General features: G+C 37.3%; 1 protein-coding gene across 2 annotated transcripts in view; it reads right to left on the bottom strand.

The window, feature by feature from the left end:
* The window catches only part of BMP5 (bone morphogenetic protein 5), a 62,970-nt gene extending 42,788 nt beyond the window's left edge, over positions 1–20,182 (bottom strand). Inside the window, exons 1-2 of one of the 2 annotated variants that reach the window (XM_087774900.1) lie at positions 19,988–20,182; positions 19,014–19,381 (exon numbers count right to left, since the gene is read on the bottom strand). In XM_087774900.1, the coding sequence (XP_087631026.1) occupies positions 19,014–19,263 (250 nt within the window). In that variant the 5' untranslated portion in view covers positions 19,264–19,381; positions 19,988–20,182. Of the gene's footprint in view, positions 1–19,013 lie in introns of both variants that reach the window. The other variant, XM_009474381.2, reaches the window with a different exon arrangement.
* Positions 20,183–21,145: the final 963 nt, after the last annotated feature.

Below are 21,145 nucleotides of genomic sequence, written 5' to 3'. Positions count from 1 at the left end.
TGCTGTTTAACTACTTAATATACGTGCCAAGGCAAAACAGAGGGTCTTACAGACCGCGTAACTATAAGGGGCCATTTACACTAATCTCACTGATTTTCACTGTTTGACTCTGAATTCTTTGTATAAGCACTAAGTAAACCAGTCAGTTTTAATCACTTCAAGGTGATAAAGGTTACAGTAAGCTGATACACTACAAACGACACTCGTTTACATCTTGAATATAATGAAATGATAGTTTATCTACAGTGAACACTTGTGGTTATCTGACAAAAACAGGTCAAAGGTTCCAGGCGTTTTCTCCTGAAATTACTCAGTGCTGCCTCAAATGACTGATAATTGAAAGCAGAGGTTGGAAATATCAAATGTGGTAGGTGACAGATAAGCAACAGATTAATGCAAGTACTCTGTTACAGGACACTAAAAGGTCAGAGGCCCTAGGAATTAGCTATTGTGCTACTGTGAAAAGACAGACATCAAATAGCTATTTACCTCATTCTTGCTCTTCTCTCCAACATTCAAATCTAGAAACACATTCTGTCTTCCACGATTAGGCTATTTAAACTGACCCACTTTTTACAAAATAAGGCAACAAATGTTTTGTAGGGCGTGTGGATAGGAGAAAAAATGTGATCTTAGAGCAGAACGAAAGATTTAAGAAAACCCAACAGCTATGCTAGGTGTAAATATTTTAACTAAGTGCATCAGAGAGAAGTTAAGCAGCACATTCATCAGAACATCATTCTCAGTTGAGGAGACCAGGTAACAGATTTTTAAAAATATATTTTTAAATATATGTAACTTTGTTTAGGCTTTTACACTGTAGAAAATTAACATTAATTTTAGAAACATAGATTAAGCTTTCCTAAAGTGATCATTAAAAAAAAAAAGTAGCAGACAAGGTAAATATTTGTCTAAGCACTACTGCTTTAATAGGTTTAATCTGTTTTATAGAATGGTAAGAATCCTGATTCGGACTCAGGAAATGTATTTTGAGTTAGACACTGAAATTGATAAAAATAGTCACCTGTCCTTAAAGGATTGTTTCAGACACCAGAGACGGCTGCCTGATACAGTCAATGGAGAGACACTTCTGTTTGTTAAGGGTCAACTGTCTTGCACCAGCCAGTAAGAAGAACAGAGGAGTTTATCTATGTTTCCCCTTTAGTCATCTGCAGCTCCAGAGAATAGGACTAAGAGATAGCCCTTGCTCTGTCAAAGGACATTTCAATCCCTATCTTTCAAATTCCTAGCCTTCGATGTGACCATATCCTAACTTCCAGGATGCTGAGTAGCTCGGCAGTGGGACATCCTGGGCCACTGCACAGAAGAAATGCAGGGGTTGGGGGTCAAAATGAGACTGAAGTAAGTTTTTGTTTCCGCATCTGACTTGTTTTATTCATTTGATATTAGGCATTTACTAGATAATCATTCAGCTGAGTGTTTTAACTACAAAGCTTCAGAGTCATACACCCACTAGTTTGTTCTTCTTTTAGTACCAAGTCCTCTGCATTTCTTTTTACCCATTTTCATCAGCAGAGCGAGGGAGGGCTGGTGCCCCCCTGACTATTCTGTAGCCAGTAGTAAGGGAAAGTGGGTGATTTAGGCTTAATAACCCTTCATTTCCCTCCTCATCTCCTTCCCCAGGCTGAGGTGGGAAAATACATTGCACAGGCTTCAGTCATGTCTGTCGATGTGTCTTGGGGATGTTCAGAATTTACCTTCTGTGCTGAGATCTTTTGGGAACTTGTCTCCAAACAAAATGGATCAGCTCATACTTAAAGCCCAAGAGCAGGCATATAAGGATCGCTTAAGTCAAAAATGTAGGCAGAGGTTGAAAATAGGTGTCCTCAAAATTACATTCCACACATATCCTATCTTAAACACAAACTCATTGTCAGAATCTTAATCCAAATTCTGAGCCCCTTCCGACTGCATCAAAACTATTTCCGTAGTCAGTGAGAATTTTGCTTAATTAGGGAGGGTAAGTCTGCAGAAACTTTACTTTTTTTTTTTCATTGCAGCAGTTCTGTTTCTTAAGAACTGCTTTATTGCAGTACTGTATATTTGAGTTTCTCTGTATTTATTATTATTAGACTGGTTGTATTTAAAGTAATTATAGATTTACAGATGTGGTTTTGAAAAAATGATGTAAATTACTTTTACATAAAATATACTTTCTTATTAAAACACAAAGAAGAAAGCTTGATAGGTCATATTCTGAAGCAAGTTACACTGCTGTAAATTTAGAGCTATTTCACTAAATTCCTTATTTTCAGTCGGTTACTGACATCAATGAATGAGCAACATTTGGCTATTTTGCTTAACTAAATTAGGGATGGTTTGAAATTGTTTGAAGAAATACTGTGCAGTTAGTGGCAGTTTCAATAAATGAAAAATCATCTATTGTTTATTGAATCCAGACTTTTAATGGTAGAATATCCCTTCCATAATTGCACAGAATTACTGAACTGCATGAATTGCAAAGTAATTCAAGTCAAGATAAAGTCAATGAGAAAACCTTCAGTGACTGCAACAGAATCTAGAGCAAGAATGAAAAAGAAAACCATAATTAAAAAAAATAAAAATAATACATCGCCTGGACTTTTTTCAAGCACATACTAGTTTTCTTTCTTTATCCCTCATAGAAGAAATGTATTTCAATATCCCATACTTTACAAAAAAATAAGTTAGAATATTCATGTATCTTACCGAAGCATTTAGTATTACATCTTTTGAGAATGACCAGGAAAGCACTGTTCTATTATTAAAATTTTATGGTTTTAATTTTGTTGTAGTCAATAAGATCTGATAGATTCTTGCCAATTAACAAAATACACATTTGAAAAAGTCAAGAGTTTGAAACACTAAATTATTATTAAGGTAGACTTTGAAGCTATGTGATGCCTACTTTCTAATCTCCTCATGTACATGCCATATATTCAACTTTAGTAAGTGGTAGGCAGCAACTAAGCAAATAATGAAAGTTACAAAAACATGGTAGAATATAAGTGAATATGTAAAAGGGTAAATGTCTGGGTTTTTTCATTAATTATTTTAAGAATTAGAGCTCAGTTAGTAATTAAAAGCTTTCAGCATTCACCCTGAGCAGGAAAGAGTTCCCAGGAACCATATAACAGTGCCTGCCAGCAACTTTTATAAGCTCAGCCCTAAAGAAATGCCTCAACCAAAGAGGCATAACTGAGCTCAGCTTTCTCACGCGTAATATTCCAGGTGTTCTGTACATTGTGAGATTACCTATGATACCTTCTTGTTACTTCACACTGAAATATGGGATAAAATAGATGTTTTAATGAAATTGCTGGTCTTCATTCAATAACCAATGTTTTGTTGAAAAATTCATTGGTAAACATGTGTTATTCATTCAGTTTACTCTTCTCTGTATCTTCCACGTCAAATGCACTTGCTCAACAAGTCAAAACAAGTGCTATGCTGCAGCTGCTCCAATAATAATTAAATGCTGGAAGGCTTTCAGTTGTTGATACAGCATAAGTAGAAAAGTAACACCCTGCTTTTCTTATGCTGGTTTGATCCTGGCCAATGCAACAGTAGGAACAGGTAAGCAGAATAAAGAGATTGAGTTTTGGAAGTGAACAGAATTATGGGTATTATCACTATCCTAATATAAAAGATAGTTGACAAAGTGATTCCTCAAAATCTAATTTTTCTTCTGTTTTTGACAGTATAATGCACTGTATCCTTCAGCCTCCCAAATGCAAAATTTTCACTCCCGTTGTTCAGCTGTAGCATGAAGCACAACAAAAGATACACTGCATATATGTCCTTTTAAATTCTACTAACAATGGTAAAACGAATCTCAGCTGAATCTTCTTCCATAAATTTTAAAGTTGAAAATCCAGCTGGTCACAGCTTCTAGGATCAACAGTAACAGGTCATATTTTGACCTATTTTGTGCTGTCAGTAGTAACATGTGCCAAAAGAGAGAAGCATCGCAACCAAGGGCCTCGGAGAAGGCAATGAAGACAAAATCACAGTTTGCTATTTTGAATGTAGCAAGTACAGACCCTCTGGTTTCTTCATTCGTTTAAGTCACACTATATTACAAAGGCACTCCAGTCACAAATACCTATTTTAAAAATGCATATCCACTAGATTTTTGGTTGTGTTCATTTTCATCAGTGAATAATAGATCTTTACTTGAAAGAGTAGAACAGATAAGAGAAAAGATCACTGTATTATGTAGTTCTGAGCTAATACATAGATAAATTAGCTAATGCATAGATAAATTAGCTAATCCTTACACCACCATGCCTGAGGTTGTTAATTTTGTCTGCATTTTCAATGATGTCTATTTTGCCTGAGCTTTGGCAAAGCCAGTAGATTTTGATACCGCCTATCAATAGACTTCCATTTTTTCTCGTATTTAATTTTGTTTTTCTCTAATCACAGATCATCACAAAGAAAACTAACAATTATTCCCAGGTTTCTGACTGTGTGTGAAAGTCAGGATGTCAGATCAACACAACCTCAAGGTTAAAAAATGACAGAAAAAAAGATCCCTCTTGGGTTCAGCTGCAACTGAATAGGAACAAAAGTTATACCTCTGGGATCCGATGGTCAGAAAATAGGTGTAAGTTATAACTGTTTTGACACTGTAAAAGTATACAGATGGAACATAACTTCTGAGAAGGGTGAAAGGGCATATATCATCATAGGGCAACTGGCAGGGGAGTAAAAGCTAAACATTAAATCCCATTCTATCTTCCCACATCTCCTTAGTTCCTGCCCATGTTAACCCTCTGCTTACTTTCACCCAGAGGTGGCAAGTCGCTCCGCCATTTACCATTCCCACGTGTTGTCTAATAGACTCCTTCCATTTCCCACTGTGGAATTGTCGGAAAAGCTTCCATGGAAGTTGTATCGGTGTGCCAAACTGGATACGACTGGATAGGCACTATTTTCTGCTTACCCTGTGCTCACATCTGAGTATTTTAATATTACCCATACCCGTTAACACTGACCAAACATTCCATAAAAAACAGTCCAGCTGTAACAATGATGGGGAAGGAAATCCTTAGGAACATCTCATTTAGAGAGTAGAAAAATGCTTTATTACATATAATTAATTCAAATTTTTTTTGATATGCTATATTATAGATAGGACATTAAATACGTTTGCAAAAAATAGCTGATCACAGGCCATGTGCTTAGCTAGTATCTCAGCATGGCTCAAATTGATTCAGAGTTCCTCAGATTTATACTTTGTGTGCACAAGTGTATACTGGGCTAATCGCTGTACTGAGTCATCACCTTAAAAATTAAAAATGTAAAGAGATTGGAATTTCATCTTATATAAATTGTTAGCCTTCATTTTGAAGGTTTGCCCTGTGAATGGCCAACACCAAGGACCCACGTAGGAGAGCTTAAGCAGTGGTGCTGAGAAGCAGAGTTATGGGGCCAGAAGCACTGCAGGGACAGGCCCTCCCAGACATTACACTCAGGGGCAAACAGGAGGAAGAGCAGCCAGGAGACTGGGCAGCAGTGGTGAAGAGTGGCACTTTCAGACAGCAGGTTTTAACAGCCAGTTTGGGAGCTGGCTGTGATTTTAACAGCTTGTTATACTGATTCAAACTGCACCCTTTCCTCTGCAGCTCAGGTAGTCTAATCTGATCATGATTTATTCTCACAAAGAGAGATTATTTCACCCACATATAACTCCCCATACAGCATAAGTCCCCTCAACAAGAAGGAAAAAACACCTGGACTTTTTTTTTTCCTGAAAGAAACTTAAATGTTACCAAAGTTAATGAACATTTTGACCCTCTTTCAGGGCAGAAACTCACTGACTGTTAGTGAATTAAAAGATCTCTGGGTTGGCCATCCAGCATTACACCTGCACTTCCAGAGGAAAGGAAAAGCAGTCTTCATAAAAAAAAAAAATTGCACCATGAAAGAGCTCAGATTAACTCCAGGTAACATGACAATAGATGGTGAGCCCTCACAGTAGGTTACTTCGGACAGACTTGGGGAGAGAGACCAGGAGTCTCAAAATGACATAAAAGGCAAGAAAATAATTTCCAAAGTAGAAACAAAAAGCATGACACTGAGCAGACAGAACTGTTTATTCAACAATTGTCTGAGCAAGATCATCACTTCAAAAAAAAAGTAGGAATGACTGATGTCAATGTATAAAACAAGAGTAAGATCTCCCTTCTCTGTAACCACTCTGTCACAGAGTCACATATGGCTGAGGAAAAGGAAGGGACCTCAGGAGGCCACCTAGAGCTGGTTGCCCAGGACAGTGGACATGCTTATATCATTTCTGCATTTTCACTGTTATTCCACCTGGGACTGCATTTCTCATATTCCTCGCCAACTTACTTACAGACACAATACCGAGGCTGATTGTAGAGGTATCCATAGGTGTAACACATCTCTACAGCAGCAAAGATGATCTCCTGAAGCTTGTATTATATGTTATAACACTGGCTTCTCTCCACTCCTAATAGTTGAGCTGATGTGACTCAAACAAAATTTAGGTGTCTTTCTGAGCAGAGGGTAAGAATGAGCAGGGAGTGGGAACCTGAACACTAACATAGTGCTTTTATTTCAAATGCAATGTTTTTGGTACATGCATTTGGCATGCATTTTACAGCATCTGATCAGCCTTTGCCTTTGTAGATGTTTGCACTAAACCTTTGTTTCCACTAGGGCTAGAAATGACTACTGCCCTAATCTTTGGTGATAGGCCTGGTTTTCTTTTTCAAGTAATTTAGAACCATTTGTTGCCCATCCCCAAAACTAGAACTGTCACAGTTTCTTCTTCTGGGGGCTTGTTTTCATTCCCGTTTTGATGAGAGCGCACTCCGTACCTGCAGACAAGCTGAAGCAGCATGGTTTAATGGAGTCCACGGTAAATCTCATTGACCCAAGGTGATATAATGTTAATAAAAGAAGTTTCATTCCTGTACAGCAGCAGATGGTAATGTAAGCACAGGATGAACAGGTCATGACTTATTCGGGAGCTGTGCCCATGGAGCCAAGTTTTCGGTTCACGCATACAGCTGTTTCATTGATGCAAGTCCTATGATGAACCCCTTTTACATTAGGTCTCTCCTGTACACGCACACATGTTGGTAAGCACATCCTTTGTATTTTTCCATTTCTAAGGAATATGTACAAATATGGAGAAAGCAAAACACAACTGCTGGGAAACCAAAATGGGGACAATATATTGTTAATCTTAATGACATTACTCCCTCCATTCTGACCCAGTGAATTGCAACATGAACTCAATCTACTTCGTATTCACTCCATAGCATAAACTGTCTCTGAATTTTCCATTACCATATATATACATATAAAATATATATATACATAAATTTTATAAAATATTATTTAAAATGTATTTACTTAAATTAAAAATTTTATATAGATATAAAATGTCATCTCCTTGTAAATGTGATCTCATTATGATATACAGCCTCAGTAACATGGTTATTAATTCGATAGTTTAAGAAGTGATGAAAAAAAACATTACTTTTTGAAGACCCACAGTCGGTAGCTATAAGATGACATTAATAAGGGAGCGCAATAAGGAATCAAAGAAAAGAAAGAACTTTATTTTAACTTTAAGGGTCTAGAGCTCAGGTCTTATGAGGAGCGGCTGAGGGAGCTGGCGTTGTTTAGCATGGAGAAAACGAGGCTGAGGGGAGACCTTATCGCTCTCTACAACTACCTGAAAGGAGGCTGTAGCGAGGTGGGGGTCGGTCTCTTCTCCCAAGTAGCAAGCGATAGGATGAGGGGAAATGGCCTCAAGTTGTGCCACGGCAGGTTTAGACTGGATATTAGGAAAAACTTCTTCACTGAAAGGGTAGTCAGGCACTGGAACAGGCTGCCCAGGGAAGTGGTTGAGTCCTCATCCCTGGAGGTATTTAAAAGATGTGTAGGTGCGGTGCTTAGGGACATGGTTTAGTGGTGGACTTGGCAGTGCTAGGTTAACGGTTAGACTTGATGATCTTAAAGGTCTTTTCCAACCTAAATGATTCTATGATTCCATGATTCTATTCTGAAATAAAACCTAATTTTAAACTACTTTGATAAACAATACTATATTGTGTCACATTACATGTAGCTCTCAAAAGTCTGAAAAATAAACCAGCCCTCCCTGAAAGTCATCATATTTAATTGTATGATTTCAGTTATACTTACTATTGCTTAACACCAAAACCAATTTAAACATCATGACCTTTTGAATACCTTACTATGATATTCAGCAAATTCTGTGTTTTATTTTTAATCATATAAACTTGTAACTTAAATCAACATCTAAAAAACATTTAACTATGTAAATGCAACTGTGTGTAGTTAAACTGTATGTTTAACTTTTGCTACTTGAAAGACTTAATACAGACTTCTGTTTTTCACAACAATACTGTTCAGTTCATGGTAATAATCATGGGCAGTACTGTGTCAGCCTAGAGTCTCACAGCACAGCACTAAGTAACTTGTCCTTTTTATCTAGAATGACTCATGCTGGATGATAAACCACTTACAATAATGCCTTAATTATGTGTAGTTTACTACTACAGACAATTAATTCTTCATGGCACTACATTCTCCAGTAAGTCTAGTTATCAATGTTTTAATAAAATAAAATTGAAGGTGTATTCTTTTGCCTTGTGATTCTTAAAGTCTTGGGACTACATTTTCACTTGATATTAATTGTTTTATAGCTTGTATTCCTTTTTGTCTTCATTCGTTTTAGGAAATCAAGTTTACCGTAATCTTATAAATCAAGTTTGTAGAAAGTGAGCTATGGAACAACAACAGTAGAGGAAGCATATATATATCTCATCTTTAGTGAGACGAGAAGCAATATGGTCAACCCCATGTGTTTCAAAAACCATCAGCTGTATGAAAAGCATTGTAAAATAAGAACTGTTTGAAGTTTCTTTCTGAGCCTTTAGAGTGCCCGTTTTCAAGAACTGCATCTGTTTCTGGATGTTGATTTGTTTTCATTTTTGTTTTTCTGCAACTACAGGGGACAATTGCTGCCCTTTAATGAAACTTTAGATGTGCCCGTAAATCATCAGTGCCCAGAAAATCTCATAGCAAATATTATACAAGTCTCAAAAAGCTTATGGGAACTGGCAGTTCTTCTAGGGAAACATAAGAAACCCTGAAGTTTTAGAAAACCACAGAGAGATCACTTGTTGCAGGAGGCTTGTCTCTTTGATATCATCATACGTGAACTTCAGCCCTTGCAGTACTGTTGATAGGTGTCTCACTCCTTCCTTGAGCTTTTTGGAGAAAGCTCCAAGCTGAGAACCAGAGAGGAGAAGCCCTTCTCAGAACAAAGAAAATTGTGTGATTTTATTCTCAGAAGTACCAAGGATCCTAAATCGAAAAGGAACTGTTTAAGGATCCAATTTTGCAATCAACTGGACAAGGCACAGCTTTTACTGACCTAACTATGAGATTACTCAGCACCTCATACCACTGAATTCCGCTGCTGTTTTAGTCTTCAGCTCTTTGGAGCAGATCCATAAACTCTCCTCCTTATTTCAAAATGTTACAACAGGATGTAATTAAGTACAATTAACAAGGAGGTCAAATGGTCATCTGATAAACACTGGCCCAAACAGGCAGTTTGAAAGGTCAGGGCTGCTAAATCCACATAGTATTGATGGGAAAGAATATTATGATTTAAGGGGGAAAAAATCCCAATGACTAAAACTGAAGAGATTTACATGCTTTCTATATTACATACACAAAGCCATGCACACAGACTGATATGCATGCAAACATGCCTCAGCGAGGCACAAATCTATATTCTGAGAACAAGAGCTAAACTAGACACACATCCTCTCTCCATTGCACCAGATCTCAAATCTCAGTTTTGGTGCTTTAATTCCAGTGTTTCTTTTTCATTATTTTGTAAAACTGTCTGTTTTAAGAACGGTAAATAGACTTGCTTTTTTTAGCCCTTTCTAAAATAATGCTTGAGGTTACCATGAGGAAACGCAAGGTGTTGCGAGGCTCTTAGGAGTGAGGTATTTTACAGAGCACACAGCCAGAGTAAAAAGAGGCTTCCCAAGAAGAAAGCTATTCCAGTACTCTGCAAGGTCAAAGAACGAGAGTGCACAGAAGCAAAAATGAACACAGAAGTATTTGCCCATCCTCATTTTATGGATTGGAAAACAGAGGCACATTGTTTTCATTCTCTATCTGAGGCTCTTCAGGTTTTTCCTATTTGGCTGCTCAGATATTTCACTCTCCTACTTTCAGGTTTAGGCTAGGCTGGGGCCAGGACAAACTCGCTGCAGAACATTTGCACACATTTTATGCACAAGGCAGCAAGGTAACCTGGTCAGGAGTAGCAGATTAACCTTCGGAATCACTAGCATGTTATGACTTGTAGTTATTGACAGATACCCCAGCTGAGGTAACCTTGGGAACAACCTTCCCAAAGCTATGTTCGTGCTGGATCTCAGCCATCATAAATCACCACAAAGACTACAGCTGTCATGGGGGTTGTAAGCTGGGCTTGCTCTTGCTCCCATGGCTTTAACATCCACACTACTGTTTGCCTACTCTTTTGATTTCTCAGCTAACGTTTTTGCAAACCATACCACTAGAATCCCATGGCTCCAGGCACCAGGTGCCATCAGGTGCCATCCGCCCACTGCTCCAAAATCAGACTCACAAATCATTCAGTGGCCCTGCTCTTTCTTCTTCTGTAGTCTAGGATTTCCAGGAAAGAATTTAACACCTCTACCTGCAAAACTAATGCCATCCATATTGTAAAAGTCCAACACAGTATTTTTTTGTAATTATTTTGCAGTACCTTATAGTTGAATACCGCACCTATATTTCCCCCTCACTTTTTAAAAAAGGGATGTTTTATATGGATATGCCTAGACAAATTGTTACTAATTTATAATAATTACTCTGGATTATGGGTACAGATCTTCCAGATAATATGAATATAGCTTCATTAATTTGAGTACAGTCAAATACATGAGAATTAGAACAACAGTAATTTCATTTAATAGACACAGTCTACAAAGGGATAGAATCATGGAATCATGGAGGCTGGAAAAGACCCTGATGTTCCCATGGGTTCTGAATGGGTAATATTGCTAAGTCAGATAAAGATAAACCTAATAGAAATTTCAGCTATTCAAATTCCTGCCTCCTCCTGATTCTCCTCCAAAAAGAGAGTTAGATGGGATTTTGCTTCTGCAAAACCACTGGTTCTCAGCTATGGATATATATCATGTACCAGCACAAGGTGTCCTGATTAGTTTTCTAGGCTCTGAGTCATTACTAATTGTCTCAGTTTGCCCTGAATTACAGTGGGAAAAAAAGTAAAGCCATGTTCTGGCAAGATACCACACATGCCATTGAGTTGTATAATAGTGGTCAATAAAGCCAAGTTCTTGATCTATTGCACTGAAGCAGTTGCTTAGAAAGAGCTGGGAACTAAACATTTAGATTCACCTTTTGGAGCATCTCTCAATAATAGGGGGAAGTTTCTGAGTGGAGGGCCGAGCTGTAAAAACCTCTCCTTTTCTACTTGTTTTACAGTCATATTTTGTATAGAAACAAATTCATAATTCAGTATAAAACACAAACCAGCTCCTGCTTGGTGTACCACACCCACAAACTTAAATAATGTAGTTGTCAGGGCTGACAAGTTCTGCCTGCTATAGCATTTCTGTGTTTTATAGGAAATTTTAACCAGGGGTGTTATTTTAAGAGATGAGCAAATGGGGAAACCCCATGGCCTAGCCAATAAAATATGAACTTTAGGTGCAATGGAGCACTCATAAATATGACTCAGAACAAGGGGATTCATTGTTTCTTCTGACCCCTTTTAGCTGCTCCTCTGATCTCAACTTCTCTGTGTGCGTCATGGCAGCCCTCATCCTTTAACCTGCGGTTTTTAAAAGCTAGCTTCTACGTTATTTATGGCTGCAAATGTTAGTAGCCCGTCTGTGTACTCCCTGCACAGACATACTGAAGGGTGGGGGGAGCTGCATTTTATTTTGCGAGAACAAAAAGTTTTGTCTGGGGACCCAAGTGCCTGGGGAGGTTGAGGTAGTTTCTCTGCCATGACGGAATGAGAAGAAAACTGCTCCCTTCACCTGCAAGGCTTACTAGGAGAAGAAACCCATACCTGGACTCATTTTCTCTTTCATTTGCACATAATCTGCCTTTATCATGTTCTTTCCCTTTTCTCCGTCTGCATCTGCCTTCTTCTCCCTACTGCTTTTGTAACTCTACTGGCGTGGGAAATGCTCTCAGTGCTACAACATCATGCTCCTTGTGAGGCACAGAGGAGCGGGACCAACTCTGCCAGTAATACCAGTTTCTGCAGAGGCTGTTTCTCTGTTGTGAACCTTTCCCATGCCCAGCAGGTCTGTGTCCAGCCCTGCACATTGGCCGTTGCCTACTGAGAAGAGGGCTGTCCTCCCTGTAAAGCTTGGCCTGTGCTTTGCCATTTTTCTCTCATGCCTGTTCTCATTCTTTCCCTCTCCATCTCCCGCGCTGTCGCCTAGTCTCACCGCTTCTCAGCCTTTAATCCCTTCTGCAGCCAAATGCCACTGACATAAAATTAAAGTTCAGTGACCCTGCCTAGACAGCGGGGGTTAGAGACAAGGGAAAGGACAAGTAAGAGAGGATGGGGAAAAGTGTGGGAAATAATTATAAAGTCTGGTAGCAGCCAGAGCTCTCCTGAAGCCCTGGGGAGCCTTTCTTTAGCTGGAGGCTGCAATTGGCACTTCATAAACTGTTCATTCTCAGCTATGAGGAAACACCAGATGACACCCAGAATGATCAAACAGTAATCAATCAATTTTCTGCAAAACTATATTAGTTTGTGGGCCTATGAAAGCAAGCTGAAAGGAACCGCCATGGCTAAAAAGAGAAGAAAAAGGAACTGCCCGTGTCGTAATTACCTCCATAACTCAGGCAGTAAGTAGGCAGGTAGCCATGGCAAAATTCTTTGCATAATTTAAAATTCAGAGAAAATAATAACAGGAGCAGTAAGTGTGGGAGATCACGTATGTGCCAAATTTGTCCTGTTATCTAACCAAACAACCTGGCATTTAGGAAGAGAACCAAGAGGCTCTCCATCTACTCCATGGCAGGCGGACTTCTCCCCTAATATGCTCCACACAGAGGCATCTCCAGAAGCCTCCCTTTTTCCCTTTCATAGCTAGCCAAAGTCGCTCCAAGATTGTGTTTTCCTGGGAAAATATGTACTGTACAATACATACAATCCCCACAACCCCACCCAAAGTCTGTGTTTAGTCTGGAAAGGAGCACTTTCTAAAGAAGAAGCGGAACTGGGTCAGTCATTCTTCCCAATGGGAAAAATATTAATAATAATATATATTTATATATATCCATACATATATATAGCTTTTCACCATGCACGTCTAACCATCTGCTAAATCAGTTTCTCTTCAGTTATCTGCAATTTCTTTCAAATCTGTCGGCAATGAAAGTCAGACAGTTTTATACCCCAGTTAATGGAGAGCTTGACATTTTTTTGGCTGGGCAGATACAATAATTTACTTGGATTTAAAGTGTTAACTTTGGCAAAAAAATTAATTGACAGTTATAAAAACATTATTTTGTTAGATGATATTTATGGATCACACACAAACCTATTTTGAGGTAGAGCTATATAGTTCATAAGGTTCATGTAACATGAGAGATTTCAAAGGAAATATAAAATATTTCAATATAAAACAACAAATGTAATGTAATTCCAAAAAGGAATATGAAGAATATTTCTTGTTCAAAATCAAAAAACATCCCTAACAACATGCTCTGTCATTGCACAAAAATTGGTTAAAAATGCCTAATGAATTGTAAGGATAGGGTGTGGATTTTTAGGGAATGTCATCCTGTGGGTAAAATACTTTTGTTCTATAAATAAATAAACCTATTTTGCAAAAAGCTGTCTTAATACTTAATTTGATTATAGAAAATTATTTCATCATTAATAGTTATTTCTAATGCCAGATTGTGTACCTAGGTCACAACAAATTAGTTCAGCTCACTGACTGGGTGACGAAAATTTTATTAAGGGAAAAAAATCTTAGGATTTCAAGATGCCAAGTGAAGTCTACGTCAGGTAAAGATTAAATGAGACGTGCTTGATCTAATTTGCTTTAAATTTTATGTAAAAGAGTGAAAAATGCCATCTTCTTGACTTTGGATTGGCATTCAAAAAAACTTCACAAATGTTTTCTTGTTTTTTCTCAGTATTGATCCAATTCCACAATTAAAGACATGGGGTCTATTTGTTATTTAACAAGTTTTATCTCTGTAATAGCATCCCTCTGTTCAAGGCAAGATAATGGCACTATTTCCATCACTTCAGTTAAGGCTGTGTCAATATTTTCATTAGAAGCCTGCATTTTATGGACTAAAACTGTGCCACAGCCAAGGAAATTCACATAAGACAGCAACATCTGAAATCCAGTGGAAAAGAAAGAAAGAAAGTGTGCTTATTCCTAAGCTTTGAGGAGAGAAGTTAATGATCCTGAGGCCTTTTTGTGTGTATCCTTCAAACCCAGCTCCCCTTCCACAGCTCCTGGCATTTTGTAGCTTAGCACTCCATGTGCCTCGCTGATGATATGTTAGCTGTGAGTGGAAGGTTGTAGAAACTGAATTAATTTAATTTAAGAAACTAGCTACTATATACGCTCAAGTTCTGATTGCAGTTAGGAATCTTTTCTTTTTCGTGTTTAAGGAAAATGTATTTGTACAGGTTTTCGCTGTGGATTGACATACTGTAGGTTTCTCAAAGTAGCTGTATAAAAGTTGTTCTCTGCCATGTTAGCATTCTCCGATGAATACAATGGGCTGTAAATCTTGTGAATTTATGTATTTGCTTAGTGATTCAGGTTTTAAATTAGAACACAATCTTCAAGACAGTGTACAAACTTGGGATAGAGAAGCTGTAGAAATAGGAACAGTCCTCTGTGCCTCAAACTGGCAAAATTTCCTTTGATTTCAGCATTTGATTTAAGAACCGATCACAGCATGTGTGGTTTGAGGATTATTATAGTTAAGATTGTGGAATCGTATTGTGTGTGAAGAAGAAAAGTTGTCTTTCTGGGTTGTATTTGTTACTCTAAAAATCTCCGTAATATTGTATCCTTCTTTAAATTAACGTGTAGGTCAGGGTCACAAATTTTATAGTGATGTTCACATTTCAGTTTTTGAAATTAATTTTGTATGCTAAGAAAGAAAACATAACAGAAAACCACAAAACTTGTATATATTTATCCCCTATCTTATAGAAAGTTCATATCAATTCATAGGAAAATATAGAGAAAGAAAACAGAGTTGCTTAGCAGATACAGCAATCTGTTTAGAGAAAAATTTACAAATGTGTTGTAAATAAATGAAAATACAGTCCATTTGACTTGCATGAGAAGGAACACTTAAGTACAGTGGATTTAATGATCGCTTTGATGCTAATGGAAAATTCAGTCCTTGAAATGTTTAAATGTAGGTTATAAAAGTGCTGCTGTTTCTCCAAGCCTCAGTCATGTACATATTTTTTTATTCAATCCCGCTCTTTTGGTGAGAGGTGAAGAGTGGGAACACTAACATTTATCTTAACAAAGTCCTTCCCTAACTAAATTCTGAGTGAGCAGAAAAATGAGTAGGACTACATGAGTATTATTTGTCTGTTCTCTGAGGAACGGGGTATCCTATATATGTCATTTTGGGAGATCAGCCAAAAAGAAGATGCCAGAACTCCAAACAGTCAGGGCTTTGCAACAATATAATAAAATATAACAACAGGATAAAAAAACACCCAGTGAGGAAAACAAAGTCCTGAACTTGTAGGTGATATAATCAGATCTTTGAAAACCCCAGTGTGTTTAGTGGAGGATTTATTCTTTGACTGCTGGACCAACCCCAGTTAACTCTTCTGTTACACTCATCAATATTTATGGAGAGCTGCCAACGCACACAGTCTTATACAAAATACAGGACAAGACATAGTCTCTGTCTTGTCATATCTTTCAAGAAAGAAAGAGATGGAAATTCTGGTATAAATTCCAGGATAAAGAGCAGGTGTTTATAATTTTAACTTCAGGAGAAATAAATGCAGTCTTGTTTTTCTACCTGGTTGCTTGACAGAATTATAATTGCAGTTCCCTTGATGATTATGTTTTAAATTTGTTTTTGAAAGTGAGGTATTTGCAATTCTGACAGGCAGACTTTTATCAAAATTAGCATATAAGTTTCAATTTTTTTTCTTTAATATAAAATTATTTGTCCTTGTCTATTTTTTTACTTCTTAATCTTATTCACCCTTTTCAATCTTATGCTTAATAATTCCTATCCAACATCTCAGCTATATATTTCTTGTTTTAATATATATGCCTTAAATGATTATAACTGGCTACAATGATATACAAAAGTTTCAATTTAAAATATCATGATGATTAATAAAGCTTTATAATTACACCTTATGTAATTAATGGTGTGCAAGTATGAACATGGTGAATACTATTTCCAGAGCAGATTAATTTGATGCAAGTTGACTGAGGCTTCAAATCTAAAACCAGTTGAGTTATTACTGTGCTGCATCAGCATTTATTGATTTTAAGGTACAGTGTTAGCATTCACTTATCACTGCATATTTTTCCCCATTGTACATTAAAAGAGCTTGCCCTCATCTGTCACGATCTTATACTGCATAAATCATGTAAAATGGTTACCTGTTTCCATGATTTATTTCATTTTTATGTTAATTATACTGAAACATAGGATTGTTTAATAAAAATGTTGAAGCTAATCTATATTGGTCATCAATATTTCTTATGCATGTTACACGGTGGAATGTGTGATAAACCACAATATCCAACATGTATGGAAGGGCATTTAAAGTGAATTAGGATTTAGACTCACTTAGAGCTGAGACACGTTTTAATTTTATAGAAGCCAAACAAAACCTGGTATTTACACAGTATTTTTTTATAAGTTAATGGTGTCTATTAATCATAATCACTAGAAAAATAAAGCATCTCCCCCCCAGTTTTCACAGTTTAGAAACGTAAGATATGCTTTAGCTTCTCGAAGTGACTTTCTTAAGGCAACACTGGCCTCCCAATAAAATGAGACAAATATTAGAAACTTCCCAGCCAAGGTAAGGCACTCAGTGGAAACTTCGCTCTTCCAGAGAGGGTTTTTGTCTGGGGAAGCGCAGCAGGATCAGGCTAGGACATATCTGACACTGAGCCTTCAAAGACTTCTACTCATGCACTGCAAGAAGTCTCCATGAAATCAAAGGCTAAGTCCCATGTAAATAGTCCTCAGGGCCACTGATGAAATGGTCTGCGACATATTTACTGAGGGTATTTCTCAGGACACACAAGGAAAATTTTTGCAGGATCAGGGCCTTGACTAATGGTTAGGAGATCAGAGCATTCCCTATTTTCCTTTATAACATTGGCATTTTAAATTCAGCTGACTCCAGATACTCTGGGTAAATTGAGGCATACAACAATAACTTAAAAGTAATACATGGATAATATGTAACTCTTTCTTAAGGATGAGGAACACATTTTCAAAAAAAACAGAAATTTCAATTTTTTCTAGTCTGCTCTTTCATAAGCAAGAGCAACAAGCAAATATATTTAGAGCTGTGGACATATGTTACCCTTAATGAAAAAGATCTCAGAATTGAACACCTCCTGATCAGCCAAATAATTAATGAAAAATAATTTTATTATTACGACAACTAAACTCTAGGGTGTCATTTTCCTAGAAATTTGAGTTGTTGAGGATTTTAGTGTTTGGAAACATTTTTAATCCTGCAGCATGTATTAATGACCTGGTAGACAAAAAAGGTACAGAATGTGTGTGATAATCTGAAGGTATTTTGGAACATGTGCCGTTATTTTAAAAGTTTCCACAGAAAGCATTATCCTGGAAAGCAAGAGTTCATCAGATTTTGTACCAGCTTATTGAGAAACTTCACGTTTTCAGTTAAATCTCTTGCTATTCAGATCAAATAAGAAGGGAGGTTTTTTTAGCTAGCTTTATGAGTCCTGCAGCATTTAAAATACTTACAAAAATAGTAAATACATTTCATGAATTATTTGCAGCTTTCTTAATGAGATTTAAGTTGCCTTCTATTAAAGAAATCCGTAACTGCTTTTTCAACCACAACGTAACTGGTAAGCATGTTTATTATACTCAGAAGCCAATATAATTTAGTTTTATCAGGTTTTGTGTCTGAATTGATATAATTTTCAAAAGCATTCTTTGCTTGCATGTTTCTGGTGTTTAATACTCTACTTGTTATTTAATTTATTTATGACACAGAAAATAAGAACCATTGCAGACTCTGAGCACCATGGCAGTATAATAAAACCCAGTCTGTGGTTATTAAATAGAAATAACAAAGAAACAGCAACAGATTATTTAAAACCCAGACATCCAGCTGAAAAGATAATAAAACTCTGACTCCTACCAACAGAAAAAAAAAAAACCTAAACAACCTAAGAAATCTTTTTTTTCCTTTTTTTTTTTTTTTTTGGAAATGGCTTAACTTTTCCCTTTCATAACATTCTAGGCTTTAAAATATTAACAACTGATGTTTGTTCATGTCTGAGCTTTAAGCAAAACAGTGAGGGAAATAACCAAGCAATAGGCATAAGTGTTTGATTTTTTGAGATTTTAAAAAAAAAAGTTAGTTGGCCTAAGGCTAGAATTTTCATTACATCAATGAAAGAAAGAAAACAGAAGCCAGCAGAGGGGAGTTATAGAAACTGACTTTATATAAACAGTAAGAAAAATCTTTTTCCATGGCCACCTACAATGTAGCTACTTTACCATCAGTACTTTTCTTTTACTAGTGGCACAGCAGCCCGGGCCCAATCCTGCCGTTTTAGAACAGGTTACGATCCGGCCGAGAGGTCTGCCCCTTGCAAGATCAGCCTAACAGTTTGTCAAAGAGAGCAGAAATAAAAAATTTTTCCACGTACCTAAATTGACAAAGCTCATGACCATGTCAGCATCATTCAGAAAGTTGGTGTCGTGCAGGCTGGCTAAGGGAGGATTCTGTGTGGTCAGGGGGGTCATGCGAGATAATTGTATTCTCCGTGAATATCCATTTGGAGAGGCAGGGTATCCTTTCCGTATCCCTCTGCTCTCCCCTGCCATTGATCCCTTTAGTGAATACTCCAGCTCCTCAGTATCCTCTTCATTTGTCATGGCATTATACAGGTCCAGCATGAAGAGGGGTGCAGAAGAAGCCTGCTTTCCTGGTGAAAATGGTCTGGGTCTGTGAGGTAAACCCAGGATAGAGAGAATCTCTCTCTGAATCTCCCTTCTCTCATGGTTCCGCAGCCTCCTGTAAATAAAACTCGAATGGACATGATTGTCTCCTAAACCTCCCTGTGCGTGACCCACCAGAACCCAGCAATTCCAGAGCAAGCCCACGAAAGCTTTGAGCACAGTTAGGTTCATCTTTGAAAAGAAAAAGAACAAGGAAAAAAAAAAATTTAAAAAATCTTTTCTCCTACTTGTTCTGAGTTCCTATGAGGTCTGCTTTCCCAGTGGCTGAAAAACAAAATTTACCTATTCTTCATGTCAATGTCATCTCTAAATGTAACATCTTTGGTGATTTCTCTCCCCCCACCCTGTTTAAATATTATGGAATGTGTCAGGTTGCAGTTATTTCTAAGAAAGCTGAAATTCAGACTTCCAATTTTCCACTGTTGTTATCGTTTTTTCTGCATTTATGGAGCAGAAGACCAGTATTTTGTCAGCTGACCTAGGCATTCCTATATAAACCTTAGATAACCAGGTCTTTGGTGGGGAGCTGTATTAGCAAGAGCTGTTCTTCTGACACATTGTAGTTCCCAGAGTTATCTTCCCTCGTTATTCTGAGTTCTTCGTACACCTTGCGCTCTTCCCAAGATAAAATCCTGAGTCACAGATTTGTCTTGATCTGTACCTTGGTGGTGTAACACATATTTGTCCAGCAGCCTGGTGATAACTTTAACATCTTTTGAATCGCTTGAGTGTAAAGTAATTCTAAAGCATGTACTAATCAAATTAATGTGTTGCCATGAATTTACTCGCAAAAAAAAACCTTCTGTAAATCCATTCAACCCTTTTCAGCTTCTGAACTGTTATTTCCAACTCTAGCAGGCACAAATATAACAGCTCTCTTCAAGAGAGATCTAAAGACTAATGTAAGCACAACCCTGCTGGGAAAGAAGAGGCTTCTCATTGTAATTTGAAACGGGTATAGCAAAAAAGTCCTTAACCCTTCTCTTGCCAGACAGAGCTTTAAAACTCTCCCCCCCAATTTACAGTAATATACCTAATTTTGGCTATCAGCTGGCTTTTCCCTAACAGCTTGCAGAATCAATTTTAACTTTAACAATTTTAGGATATATAGATAGCTAAAGGCATGGTGTAATGTGGAAGCTCTTGTGAGTCTCCCTATGAATCTCTAGTCTAGTAAACTTGAATAGGAAACTCTCAGAACAGACTAAAATAGCATCTCATTAATTCAAGAAATGTTTATATTTTAGGTAAGTTTAGCAAACAAAGACGACCTTTTTAATAAACTCTGTAGGAAATTTTGTCAGTGAGGCTTGATTCACTCTTTTCTAAAAATGTCGGGAATGCAATCTGACTGAAAACAAATTTATTCAGCGAGATTTCAAGTTGTGCATAGCCAATGGTGTAATTATGGTTATAGTCACAACTTTCATAAACTGTAATTTGCAATGATAATTTATTCAAAGTACACTTTGACTCATACATCGTTATACCACTTTTCCCAGTAAATATCGAAAGCTAAGATTTAATCCCACAACCTATTATTAACTGGAGAAAGAAACAGCTTAACTGAAGAAATAAGAAATATTAAATGGATTTTAAAGCTGCTCCCCATGAAGTTAAGGTTTGGCTTAAAATTGTATGACAGCCAGCAACTGGTGTTTTCCTCTCGCTAAGACAAAATCGCAGTGTTAAATTTCATACTGCTCAGGCTATTGGTGGTCATTTTCCCCACTCCTATAATTTGCCTTCAGTCCTGAGGAGACTTTCCTTTGATGAAGGGGAGAAAAAAAGGACAAAAAAGGTTAACACATGAAACTGA

Source organism: Nipponia nippon, unplaced genomic scaffold, assembly GCF_047370975.1.
Source record: "Nipponia nippon isolate SJK-2023a ecotype South Korea unplaced genomic scaffold, ASM4737097v1 scaffold_4, whole genome shotgun sequence".
NCBI classification, from domain to species: domain Eukaryota; kingdom Metazoa; phylum Chordata; class Aves; order Pelecaniformes; family Threskiornithidae; genus Nipponia; species Nipponia nippon.
The sequence above is the reverse complement of the archived record's forward strand: the minus strand, read 5'-3'. Positions and strand labels throughout refer to the sequence as shown.